Here is a 13800-nt window from a genome sequence, read left to right as displayed (position 1 = left end):
GGGATTTATATTTACAAAGGCTGAGTGCAGCGGGTCTGTAAGAACAATTGCTTTGATCTCTGCCAAACTTGTACATTTAAAAATAAGATTTGCCATATTTATAGTGTCTATATCTAGGTTCAGGGGGTAGCCGTGTTAGTCTGTATCTACAAAAACAACAAGGAGTCTGGTGGCACCTTAAAGACTAACAGATTTATTGCATCCGAAGAAGTGAGGTTTTTACTCACGAAAGCTCATGCCCAAATAAATCTGTTAGTCTTTAAGGTGCCACCAGACTCCTTGTTGTTTTTATATCTAGGTTGTGGATTTTTTGTTTTGGTTCAGGCTAGGATCCTGATCAAGAAAATGAGAGCAAAGGTAGTTGCAAACTACTGTAACTATATAGAACCCACTTGCAAATAAAGTAAGGGAGCAGATGGAAGAAAACTGCTGTGAACAAGGGCATTGATTTGGATCCCAGGCTAGGATTTGGAAAATGTGGCTTCTGAGCCAAATCCTTAACCTCTGTCTTGGCTCCCCATCTGAATAATGGGGTGGGGGGAAAGTAATGCTAACCTACCTTTTTATAATGCATTTTGGAAGTGATTAGTATGGAAAGTGCTATATCCGTGATTATAAACCGAATAGGGATGGAAGATGAGACCAAATTCTTCTAAAGGGCAGAATGTAATCCAGTTAACTTGTGGGATCCTATGAACCTGTTCAGTTCACTGATATCTAATCAGTGTACTATGACTACTTTTGCCTCCTGTGTTCACTTTATTAAAAAAAAGTTAGCTGTACTATGTTAACTTGGTCACTAATATGGAGTGCATGTGGGTGGCTCTTTGTATGTGTCTTGCAGGGTCCTACAGCCTGGGAGCCAGCCTGACCCCAGAAGTCTACACAACAATGAAACAGCCCCACAGCTCGTGTCGGCTGCAAGCCGTGTGTGTCTAGTTGCTGTGTAGACATACCCTGTCAGGAATTTTAGAGTTAAGCAGTTTAGACTGCCCAGCCCCTCTCAACTGCTTGGGTTCTCATCTCTTGCCATTTGTGATGTCATGTCACTAGTTCTCCAGTCCTAGTGCTAGTCTGCCAGTAAAATAAGGTAGGCAAGACAGACCTTTCTAATGTCTAAAACAAAATAATGAAAACCACATGCAAACACAATATTTTTGTTTAGCAGGTCACTGTAAAAGGTGCTTGTAGCAGTAAAAAGTTTTCATGTAAAAGTAAATTGGTCTTATCTGCTGTGAAGAAATACAAAATGAAGAAACTGATCTGTTCCTTGACTTGTCTTGATCAAGCTGACTTCACTTTTCATGAGCTAAAATATTAGTGTGCTTAGTATTAGTTTCTTAAAACATGAGTTGTTCAGTTATGTGGTGAATTTTCCTGTCATGCTTCAGGTTGTTTTTAAACTGCGAGCAGGAACGTGACTTATAAAAGCTAAGGTTGATTACTGATTTGGGGAAGGAAACCCTATCTTTCTTTGTATGAGCTTGTGCACTTCCAGTTTGGCTGTGTTACTTATGAAGTAACTTAACTTTAAATGATTTGAATTGCAAACTCGTATGAACTAAAACCTATCTACCTCTAACCACACTGTTTTTAAACTTTCTTCAGTAAAGATTTCTATCTTCTAGAACTTGTATCCTGCTGTGTTCCTTAGCTACAGCAGTGTCCTTTATAGAAGAAAATAACTACTGATAATGTTCTAGTGCAGATGCTAGACTATTTTTGAGAAGTAGGCTTTTGTACTTTCTAAGTAATAGTTCAGATAGTTTTCAAAGCAGCTGTTTGACCTTGTTGGAAATCTGTATTTCCCATTGGGCGTTGGGCTATTATCTAACAGTACTAGCTCAGTTCCATAAGCTTGGATTTTGTAGTTTTTAGGTTTTCTGCATTTTTTTCTACCCTGGCAAATCTGAACAAGTTGAATGCGTATATGTAGTGTGAAAGGTGGAAATGTACTATAGAATACAGCTTTAATGAACAGTTAATGGTATCAAAGAGTAATTCTATTAATATAACATCAAATGAATGACTTATCCATAATGTGTATAGCTCTTGTTACTTGTGAATAGTGTTGCGGTTGCTGAAAACAGGTATGTTTTAATTTTCATAGGCAAATTTTTTCTGAAGATTTCTAGCATATGAAGTGCTAAAGTTCTAGCTGAGAATACTGTGTGGCAATTTTAATAGCAGCATCACTTGATAAAAATTTGCTGATAAAGGTTTTAAGCACTGTACAAGATGTACAAAAACAGTCCCTCTCATTTTAGTGTTATGTGCCCCAGTATTTGTAGAAGTGTTTGGTAGCTTAGAACTTTGCATGCCTTGCCTCGCCTCGCCTCTCTGGATGCCTAAAGTTAATCAAACACCACAACTACCACAGGAGTGCTATTATGTTTAACGATGCAAGGGATCCAAGCTCAAGTGTTGAGCTTGATGCTGAGCTCTGGGGCTCGGAGTGTGTTGTGGAAAATCCTTAGGGAGGATTATTAAATAACTACAGTTTATTAAAATAACTACAGGTCATTTCCTCAGGGGGAATAGTTGTATGTAAATCCCATATAAACATTCTCATACGTTCATAGTATGGAAATGGCACTTCAATATACAATTTAGTCTGAAATGAAAAACTGGTAACTTGAGAGATCAAGAGAATCTTTTTTTAGAAGTCTCCAAATCAGTGGTGGCCAGAAGGGACCACCAGATCATCTTGTCTGATCTCCTGAACATCATGGGCCACCAGCACCCAAACAGTAAACCCAGCAACCGAAATGAAACCAAAGTATTATAGGAAATGAGACTTGTGTGTCACAGGAAGAGAATAGGAGGAACTGAAGTGCACCAGTGGCAGGGAAATGAAGAAGTGATATATAGCCAGATAATCCTGGAAAGTTACCTGCATCCACATGTTGTAGGAAGATGACCTCCTCTTCTCCTCCTCTCCGCCCTCTTCCCCCCCCCCCCCCCCCAGCCAATCTGACATGGGGGAAATTCCTTCCCAACCCCACAAATGGCAATCTGGTAAACGCTAAGCATCTGAGCAAGAACAGCCAGCTGTGCACTGAGTGTGTATGTTCTCGGTACCATATGGCCCTCCCCTTCCAATGTTCCATCTCTAGCCATGGCCACCCCTGATGCTTCAGGGGAAAGAGTTTTAAAAAAAATACTAGTGGGAGGGGGAAAATCCCTTTTGGGTGCCGGTTGGAAATCCTGAAACATGAATTTTTGGGAACATGAGAGAAACTGGGAGTGAGCCCAGGACTGCTGAGCTCATCCCTCTACCATCACAGGCAATCTTACCATATAATTGCACTCATAAATTTTTGTCCAGCTCTTAAAATTAATTAAGTTGTTTGCCCCCACAACTTCTGTTTGGAGGCTGTTCCAGAACCTCACCCCTCTGATGGTTAAAAGCCTTCTCATTTCTCCCCCTGAATTTGTTTATGGTTAGTTTATTCCATTTGTTATTAGGCCAACATGGTCCTTTAGCTTAAATAGCTCTTCCTTCTCCCTGGTATTTATCCCCTAGTGTATTTACAGAGAACAATCATATCCTCTCTCAGCCTTCTTTTTGTTAGTTTTCCAAGTCTCCTGTCATAATATAATTTGTTAGTCTCTAAGGTGCCACAAGTACTCTCCTGTTCTTCTTTTTGCGGATACAGACTAACACGGCTGCTACTCTGAAACCTGTCATAATATAGGCCCTCCATTCCCTTGATCATCCTAGTAGCTCTTCTCTGCACCTTTTCCAGTGTAAATTCATGTTTCTTGAACGTAGTTGACCAGGACTCTACGCAGTATTGCTAATGAGATCTTACAATGGCATTTTAACACTTCTCTATCTCTACTGGAAATGCCTTCCCTAATACATCTTAGAATTGCATTAGCCTTTTTCACAGCCACATCACATTGGTGGCTCATAATCCTCCTGTGATCTACCCACACACCTACGTATCTCTCCTCTGTTGCTTTCAACTGATGAGCCAAGAGCACAAGCCAAAGAGACCCCAGAGCTGAAAAGAACAAATGGCCTTTTACGCAAGCTTCTGTACTTGTGAATAACTTGTAACTTTGCTACAAAGGTATACTTTTTGTTCAGTTTCATTGCTAACCTTGTCTAGAGGTGTGCTAGAAATCTTTGAACTGTACTGATGGATTTCCATTTTTTTTTGTAAGTCATTCTCCTTCCCCCCTCAAGAATCTCCTTGCTCTCACAGTGGCTGTAATTCAGCTGTGAATGCCATGAGGCTTTTCTGTTGGAACCATTCTGGACTTTAGAGGATGTAAGTTTATTCCTCCTCGTTTGAAAGTATTCATATTACCTAAGAGGTCTTGTTCACGCATTTTCCTCTAACTTGTTTTTATTAAACAGCCTGATACTATTTACCTACTTCATTGAAGACAGATGTAATGAGAACTACTAAGCATTTTGTCTGTCCTTCCTCTTTAGTAGAGGACCAAAACTTAGTTTTATGTGAAAATCATGCTAGACAACTGAAAATTCTTGGGCATTTTATAAGTATAATGTAGTACTTGCTGTTTGTGTTGTCTAAAAATAGAGTAATTCATGAGTTACCATGCAAATTGACTTAAACTGAGAGAATGTCATTCTTTCCTTTCCCCCAGGCCGCCTCCACCCTTAAAGTTCATGTTAAAAGGGCCCTTATATTTTCAGTGTAGACACTTCAGATCTCATTGCTGGTCCAAGGTCCTTAATTTATTATTTATACACTGTCCAAAATGTGCTTGTTTTTACTCCCATAATCAAGAGTTAAGATTTTAAAATTTCAGAATATCACCTCAGCTGTTTCATGGTGTGTCATCTGTTTTGAAAGTGATAATACCATTTCTGTATCAAGCCATTTGGAGATGCAAGAGAAGGGTATGTGTTCTTCTGTCCCAAACAGAGTCTGTCTGTCCTCCACCATCCCAATGTTTTTTTGTTTGTTTGTGGCTGGTTTCTGGCTCCGCCATGTACAACAGTGAGTCATCTAGTCTGCCTCAGTTTGTTCTTTTAAACCCAGTGCTGAAAACATTAGACTTGAACAAAATATGAAGTTTTAGGATTGGGGTAGTGGGGAGGGAACTGCTGATGCCTTTTTTAAAAAAAGTGTAAGAATATTTTGTCTTCCGTAGCTCTTTCTGCAACCTAATATTCCAGAAATTGGGAATAGATAATATTTTTGGTGGTTTTGCACTGCTGAAAGTAAGGTTTTATAATGGAAAATAATGACAAGTTCTCTAGACTGGTACAGCTCCAATGAAGACTAGCGGAATAAAGAAAAATTCAGAACACAAACCCTGTACAAAGCAGGCATTACATTTTTGTAAACAAGATGTGTGACACTCTGGTGAGGTACAGTCTGGACTATGGTTCCTTTCACAATGCTCCACTAGAGACCAGCAGCCCCTTCAGGCTTCACTCTTACACAGCCGCTAGCATGTGAAGGCACACCCAAAGTTTACATGCTGGCTCTGTCTCTTTTGAACTATACACAGGGAGAAGACTGCAAATCCCCCCCAGCCTTGCAGCCCAGAAATCTACCATCTTGCACTGCATTAATTAGTTTGCCACTTCATCAAAGGAGAGTGGACATGCCACCCGCCTTTATAATCTAAGCAGATTCCCCAAACGCTTTTAGACCAACTCACCGGTAAAGATAAAACATTAAAATAAAATAAAATTTTAAGTGATTTATATGAGTGCTAGGCATAGAGGTCAGAGTTGGTTACATAAGAAATAAAAGGTAAAATCACAGTCTAAATCCTAAACTTTATCCGACTAAGCAAGCTTTGAATCAAGCAGTTTTTTCTCATTCCACTAGATGTTGTAAGTAGTTCACAATTCTTAATGCACAGGCTGAATTCCCTGCTCAGCCTGGGACCAATCTCCCAAGTTCCAAGTCTTTTCTTCCAAACGTTCTTGTTGCCTTCAGAGTGGTTGGGGATGGAGAGAGGTGGACTCATGATTCCACTGTCCCTTATTTTATACTCTGTTCCAGTGCCTGGAAAAATACTGACTCAAACATGGAGTCAAGCATCAAATGTCCTGATATCTTACTGAATCATGGAGTTAAGCAATCCCCATTGTGTAGGGCTTGAGCAACTCTCTTACTGAATCGCAAATCTCTTGTTTACGATTCCTCTGCTGGTGGCTGGTGATAGTCACTTAACACCTGTCTGGGTGTGGGTCACCCCCTTTGTTGCCAATTTAGGGCTAGCTGCAGGCGTCTCCCAGACTCTCAACATATTTCAGTAACAACCATATAGCATTCTCATAACTCCATATACAATAATGATATACATATTTTGACAAAACAGTGAGTTTCAATAAATCATGACTTTTCATAAAATACCTTACAAGGCATTCTTTGTACAAATATCATAACCATATACAAGTGGTGCATGTGCGGGTTACGGGGTGCTATTTTCAGGTACAATATGTCACAGGATGAAATTCAGTAAGGTCAAATGCGGAGTACTCCACATAGAAAGGAACAATCAGTTGAACACATACTAGGAAGGAATACTATGGAAAGGGATCTGGAGGTCATAGTGGATCACAAGCTAAATATGAGTCAACAGTATAACACTGTTGCAAAAGAACAAACATCATTCTGGGATGTATTAGCAGGAATGTTGTAAACAAACACGAGAGTAATTCTTCTGCTCTACTCGGCGCTGATTAGGCCTTAACTGGAGTATTGTGTCCAGTTCTGGGCGCTACATTTCAGGAAGGATGTGGACAAATTGAAGAAAGTCCAGAGGAGATCAACAAAAATTATTAAAGGTCTGGAAAACATGACCTTTGAGGAAAGATTGAAAAAATTTGGGTTTGTTTAGTTTGGAGAAGAGAAGACTGAGAGGGAACATAAGTTTTCATTACTACTCTCACTACCCACTAAGCTTTATTAATTGCATGGTATGGTTTTTTCGGGCTGGTTTAGGAAAATGGTTAGATGAAATTATAAATCAGAATTAACTACATAAAGTCTAAAATGACAAATTGTCCCACTTTACAGGCAATGTGAATTTCTTTCACAGGATATCCTGTTTAGTCTCTCAATTCTTATTAATGGCATATGTTCTCAGTCAGCAAGGATTCAAGATGAACTAATCTGCAGATCTGATAACTGGTCTCCCAAATGGAGGTAAATATGTATAGCACACTATAGCTGAATATTGCTCTAAACCTGTAACGATGAGCCAGCGAATGTCACTTGAGATGTTAGGGTATGTGTCAGCTGAAGTAGAGTTGGGATCACCCTAGTCTTATTATGGGTCCTCACTCATTTAATTTAACTTGTCTGATTATTTGAATTTAATCCTATTTTAAACCATTTTCAAAACTTTAGCAATAATACTGGTGAGTTCAGCATGTCTCGAAAATTCCACTTGCCAGTAGTGAATACTAAACTCCTCCATACCAGCCACCAGAAGCTTACGTCATCACAGAACTTACTTTTTCATTTAGGAGAAAAAATCTTTAGCCCCATAATTGGTTTACATTCAGCACAATCACTAAATGCTGTCTTCCTGAGTCCGTACACGGCTTCAGTGTCTCTGCTGCTCATACAATGGCTTTGCCAAGCAGAAATAATAAAAACTGATAAGACTCTAGTCCATTTCACTGTTACTGCTCAGAACTACCAGTGTGGCTGATGGCAACTTGTCATGTTAGGGCGTTGACCCTCAACTATAGTGTTGCGCTTGTCAGTAAACATTTCACACCCTGATTTATTGAAAGTTTGTCAGTGATTCCCGTTTGTCAGGGTTTTTTAAAATTATTTTGCCTTGAGGTCAAACAAAATCCAATTTGGAAGAGCTGCATAATTTTAATATATTTAAATTCTGTGTAGATTCACTGCTGGAATTTTTAGCACTTCTTCCAGCAGCTCCACCTCCCCAGGCTCAAGGACAGAGTAAAAAAATTCCAAATGGTGGGATTAGCTCGTAGGGCTCTCCCCCCCCCCCCCCCCCCAAGAAATAAAAAATTAGAGTTTCCCCAAGTCCCACCTGAGTAAAATCTGTGGTGCACTGGAGCTTGGGTAAGCTGAGCCTTCTGTGTAGAACAAATAATTGTTTCTTCCTTCTCCCTCAAAAGGCCGGTCTCCATAGTCATAGCTTTCATGGTACTGATGTAGAAGTGAATTGTATTCTGTATTCAGTTTAGTAGTGTAATAGTCCTTCTTGTGAAGGTTGATACAGATGTTCATCCCTCTGTAATCCTGCTGAATTTCATACCTTACTGGTCTTGCTCTCAATAATGTGTTTCAATATGAAATATGTAATCTAGTCTTGGTCAGACTTACGTTGGTAGAACTACATAGCTCAGGGGTGTGGAAAATGCACACCCCGAACAACCAGTTGTAGTGATCTAACGTCTGGTGTAGACAGCGCTACAGTGGAGTACCTATGGTAATGGGAGAACCTCTGTATGTGTAGACAAGCCCTTACAATTGCATTCTGAAGCCTACTCAATTGAGCAGATCAAAGTTAGCTATGAATTGGCCTTGTGGTCTGTAACCTAGTTATTTTCAAAAGACAGATTTTTTTTCTTACCTTTTTGTACATCCTGTTGCCTGGGAGCTAGTCTGTGGATGGTATGCATAGAGAGCACTTGGAGAGTTTTGTGCCTTCATGTTCATGGCTGAATTTGGACCGACTTTTTTTTCCGGCCCAGCTCTGTGTTAAGTGAAAAGCATTAGAAGACTTCTTTAAAAGAAAAATTGGGCTCTTGAATGTTCAAAGAATTCATTAATAGGTTTTGTTTTTGTTTTTGACCAAAGAATGTAGGCACTTCACTTCTTTTCTAGTGTTAGTCTCAAATCATTTAAATATTTAAACTAAGAGGTAGACTACCTCCTGTGAATCAACACATTTGTGTAATGTTGACTGTTGGGCTTAGACTGGCAGAAACTTGTGTACTACTTAGCTAAGAACGTATTTTACGCCTTAAAAAGTGGTAAACCTGTGCAGAAATGCATGCGTTGTTAAATCAATACATTTATTCTAAAAATAGTTATTCAATTCCTTTTTCCTTCCAGTCGTTCTTTAATTCCATACCATGTGTGCACACGTGCAAAATGCCAGTACAAAAATTCAGCATGTGCATTTACTGCTGAAAGTTTCCCTACTTGGAGGGAGAGAATGGATCTGGATTTAAAACATAAAGTAATTCCCACTCAGTGGTTGTATTGTCAACTGAGATTGGAGTGGTTGTTGCATTAAATCATTTTAAATGACATGCCTCTCCCTCTTCCATTAGAAGTTCTGCTTCTTAGATGGTAATGCTCTGAATCTTATTTTTTGTTTTTATTTTTATTTTTAAATATACGTTAATCCTTGCTGCATTGCATTGTCTTGCAGACATTTGTTTGACTGCAGTGAAAGTTTAAGGGCTCATTTCTGTGTAGTGTCCAAGTAGGGTGACCAGGTGTCCCGATTTTATAGGGACAGTCCCGATATTTGGGGATTTTTTTTATATGGGCTCCTATTATGCCCCCCACCCCCGTCCCGATTTTTCACACTCGCTGTGTGGTCACCCTATGTCCAAGCGACACTTAGAGAAGCTGGGGAGTGATGGTGAAGGCAGTTGTTTGTGGGTCCCTGATACTGAACTGGTTAGCCCCGTTGGAAGTTAGACTTACACCAGTGGAGGATCAGGCAGAGCAGAGTTGTGTGCTACCTTGGTCCCTTCTTGCCCTGAACTGGCCCTATGTTGTAGTGTTGTTTCAGGAGCTTGCTCTGCTAGCTTTACTTTACAGGAGAAGTTCCCCTATACAGTACACAGAGAATCTTCCACTGGCCAGTTAAGGCCAGAAACCAGCCACTTTGACACAAGAGTGTTGTAAAATGGCTTTAGCATAAGTGAGAATTCTAAGCATATTACTCACTTTTTTGGGTTTCTTTGCATTTTTTGGAGTGGCTTTAAATCTTACATTCTTCGCTCCACTGTGACAGGGAGAACTTTCTTCATTAATTAGTACCAGTATGGTGGATTCAATTTAAATCGTCCAGAATGTGAAGTGCTGGTTGTGGATTATGCCTGTTTCCAGGAAGATTAGGTTCACCTCTCTCCTCATTACAGGTTCCGTAGAATTTTTTAATCAAATTGGGATAGTGGTATCCTTGATACACTTTAGTCAGGGCTTGCAAAATATATCCATTGCCTGGAGGGGTATGTCTGCTAGTCAAAGTAACATGAAAGACCCAATGGAGGAGGAATCTGACCAGCAAGGTGTGGAGACCCATTGATGGACAGCAAGAGGGTACAAGGGAGTGGGGGGAGGAAGAAGGGGAGAGGAGGGCTGACTCCATTTTTCTTACCAGCCTGTGAGTAGTATTTCCCTGCCAGACTGGAAGCTCCCACACTTTCAAGCAGCTAGAGGGACAGGAGTACTATATCCCTTCTACACCATCCAGAGACTGCTAGCTGCTGCATGAAAGGTTGAAGATTGGGGAATGGAGAAGTCTCTGCTATTTTGCCCTCCCCAGGCTTTGTCTTAAATTGTTTTGTGGTCCTCTCATGAATAACTCCAGTGCCTGCCTTTGCTTCTGTTCATAATTTCTCCAAGCAACAGTAGTGTGAAACTGACATGATTAAGACATCTCTGGGTTTTAAATGGCTTCCATTTACAGCATAATCATTTATTTAACTGCAGTCTCATGACCTTTCTTGTTATCCTGAATCTTATTCTTCTACAATGGTGGGGCGAGGAGTGTGGGAGTTAATTACAGATCCATGAAATAGCACCAGCCACTTTAGGTTTTGTTAAAGGTCCTTGGTAGTAATGAAAGCAGCTGTCAGATTACTAAATTCTGCTTTCTTGTCTGATTGACATGTCTGTACTCCAACTAGACTAATGGTGAATGAAAAGTTCCCCTTTTCCTGTAATGATGGAACATCACAGTAATTTGTCTGAGAGCAGAAGAAAGTGTGACCTAATCAGGAAAAAAGCTTCAAACTTGTATTCTGTCTGTCAAGCAAACGGAGTGACCAATTTGGGGTGCTTTTAATTTGGCCTGTGTTTATTATAATGAAAGTCCTTTTTCACTTTGGTCTATCTTACAGGAAATATTGTCTTAATGTTCCTGAACACGGACTCTTGGGTTTCAGCTACTATCCTACACAATGGGGTCCCCCCCCCCCCCGCATTTGCAGTAGATACATTGCAGAAGGATTTGTGTACTTTGTAATGCAGGAAAATTATGCATCCCACTGAGATTCTGTATTCTTTCAAATCTCCTTGTACCACTGTATTCAGAACTGTGTTTAAATCCAATTTTGAAATAAGAATCTGCCATATGTAAATAAATAGCTGTATTACCCATAAATAACAGCAGAAATAAGTTTATCCTGTAAATCCACATTTGAGACTTGTAAGGCAAACTGGGATCGACTCCAAACTCTACTTAACCGAGGGCCATGTTGGTAACTTACCAGGAACTTGAAGGCTGCACCTAAACGGGGCAGTTTGCTGTAGCTGCCCTAATCTTAAATTTGGAGAAATGTGAACCATGAATGCCACAGATCCTTATGTTCTGTCATTCTGTATTAAAGGTGAAGGTAGCCGTGGATTACAATATATAACTGAGTCTCATTAGGCCACCCATTCCCTAATGCAGTGGCTCTTTGGATGTACTACTTAAGACGGAAATACCAAATGGTTGATGGAGGAACTTCAATCCCTCCAAGAGTTTCAATAGTCTTTTTACATGTTTTTGTGCAGAGCCTAGTACAGTTGGGCTCCAATCCTAACTGGGACTCCTGGACCATCACCATATTATGATTGATATAAATTATCTACATTCTGGAATTGAGGCTAGATATGACAGCAAAAGTGGTGAAAGGGTAGCTGAAGTGAGTTCTTGAGAGAACTAAAGAAAAAACAAGGTAGCTTGGAGGAGTCTTTTTTTCAGGTCACTCGCATTGTCCCATTCTGTTACAGACATAGGAGTGGTAAGGCGAGAGGGAACTATAGTAGCTGTAGAATTATTTATTCATGCTGCTCATTGTATATCTCAAGATTTAAAAAAAAAAACACTACATGGACTTTGTGGTTTTATTCTAGGACTTGGAATAATGAGTTATTCTGTAGTTCAAATATTGCTTTATTTCTTGATGTTTGATCCTAGTTTACAACTTTGTTAACATTTCTGTCTTTCTGGATGGCTCCACCAATGAGTTTTTTCCTAAGACCCAATTGTATTTTATAAGCAAGAGTGTATAGAGTGCATAACAAGTGTGAATTTTTTAAACAAAATGACAACATACAAAATATAGTGGTGATGATCTGGCAGTCCTTAACTTCAGGGGTAAGGTAGAATTTTCAGTGTTGCGTACTGCAGCTGTCATGGGTGTACTGTTCTCCTTTGCTGGCTGTTGCAACAGTGTTACACTGTTGACTCATATTTAGCTTGTGACCCACTATGTCCCCCAGATTCCTTTCTGCAGTACTCCGCAGCCATTTCCCATTTTGTATGTATACAATTGATTGTGCCTTCCTGAGTGGAGTACTTTGCATTTGTCCTTATTGAATTTCATCCTATTTATTTCAGACCATTTTTCCAGTTTGTCCAGATCATTTTGAATTATAATCCTATCCTCCAAAGCACTTGCAGCCCCTCCCAGCTTGGTATCATCTGCAGACTTTATAAGTGTACTCTCTATGCCATTATCTAAATCACTGATGAATATATTGAACAGAACTGGACTCAGAACTGATCCCTGTGGGACCCTACTTGATATGCCCTTCCAGCTTGACTATGAACCACTGATAACTACTCTCTTGGAATGGTTTTCCAACCAGTTATGCACCCACCTTATAGTGGCTCCATCTAGATCAGTGGTTCCCAAACTGGGGTTCATGAAATGTTATAGGGGGTTGTCGGGGGGAAAAAATTCCCTAATGGCGCACAGAGCTGTCCCTAGGGATCCCGGGCAGCACGGGGCCAGCAGCCCAGAGCCCCTGTATTTCCAAGAGCTAAGCAGATCAAAGCAAGCATATCTATCACACTGAGGAGATTTGAACTTCAGGACTCCTTATAAGAAATGGAAAGGGAGGTGAATATTTTTTGCTGTTTTTAAAATTAAATAGGCAGCTAGTATTTTTAAAATTATGAAGAACAGTTTAAGCTTTGTTGTAACGTGCATTGTTTGCCTGGACTGCTCAAGACCTGAATGCTTGTGTAGGAGGAACTCTTTGAGTTGGCTTCTTAAATATCTTCCTGCTGTTTCACATCTGATACTCCTTGATGAAACGTAGGAGCCTTGTCTTAGAACAAGCTTATTCAAAGTGATACAAGCTACGAAAGTGAGATCTTGGAAGAGTGTTGCTGTTTTCAGAATGTAATAAAAATACTGTAATAATTATTTATTAATAGTGTGTAATAAGCATGTCATAAAAACAAATCTTATATTTCCAAAATCACTGCTTTTATAATTTATACTCGAGTAAAGGAGAAAATCCCTGGAAATATTCGTTTTTAAGAGGGGGTTTGCGAGACTTGACATTTTAGTGAAAGGTGTTCACAGGTTGTTAAAGTTTGGGAACCATTGATCTAGATTGTATTTCCCTAGTTTGTTTGAGACGGTCATGCGAGACATTAAGCTTTACTGATGCCAAGATATACCACATCTACCACTTCCCCCTATCCACAAGGCTTTTTACCCTGTCAAAGAAAGCTATTAGGTTGTTCTGACATGATTTGTTCTTGACAAATCCATGCAGACGGTTACTTATCACCTTAATTTGCGAACATCTGGAAGATAATGATTCATTATTTGCTTCATTATCTTTC

At 39.8% G+C, this 13800-nt stretch overlaps 1 protein-coding gene across 8 annotated transcripts in view; it reads left to right on the top strand.

Moving 5' to 3' along the window:
- Positions 1–13800, top strand: part of FAM53A (family with sequence similarity 53 member A) — a 98767-nt gene that overhangs the window by 55556 nt on the left and 29411 nt on the right. For 2 of the 8 annotated variants that reach the window (XM_054030602.1, XM_054030603.1), the window contains exon 5: positions 7042–7148. The exons of the other annotated variants lie outside the window; for them this stretch is intronic. In XM_054030602.1, the coding sequence (XP_053886577.1) occupies positions 7042–7148 (107 nt within the window). The remainder of the gene's footprint in view (positions 1–7041; positions 7149–13800) is intronic. 8 annotated transcript variants of the gene reach the window in all.

The sequence above is a fragment of the Malaclemys terrapin genome, chromosome 5 (genome assembly GCF_027887155.1).
Source record: "Malaclemys terrapin pileata isolate rMalTer1 chromosome 5, rMalTer1.hap1, whole genome shotgun sequence".
Taxonomy (NCBI): Eukaryota; Metazoa; Chordata; order Testudines; family Emydidae; genus Malaclemys; species Malaclemys terrapin.
The sequence above is the reverse complement of the archived record's forward strand: the minus strand, read 5'-3'. Positions and strand labels throughout refer to the sequence as shown.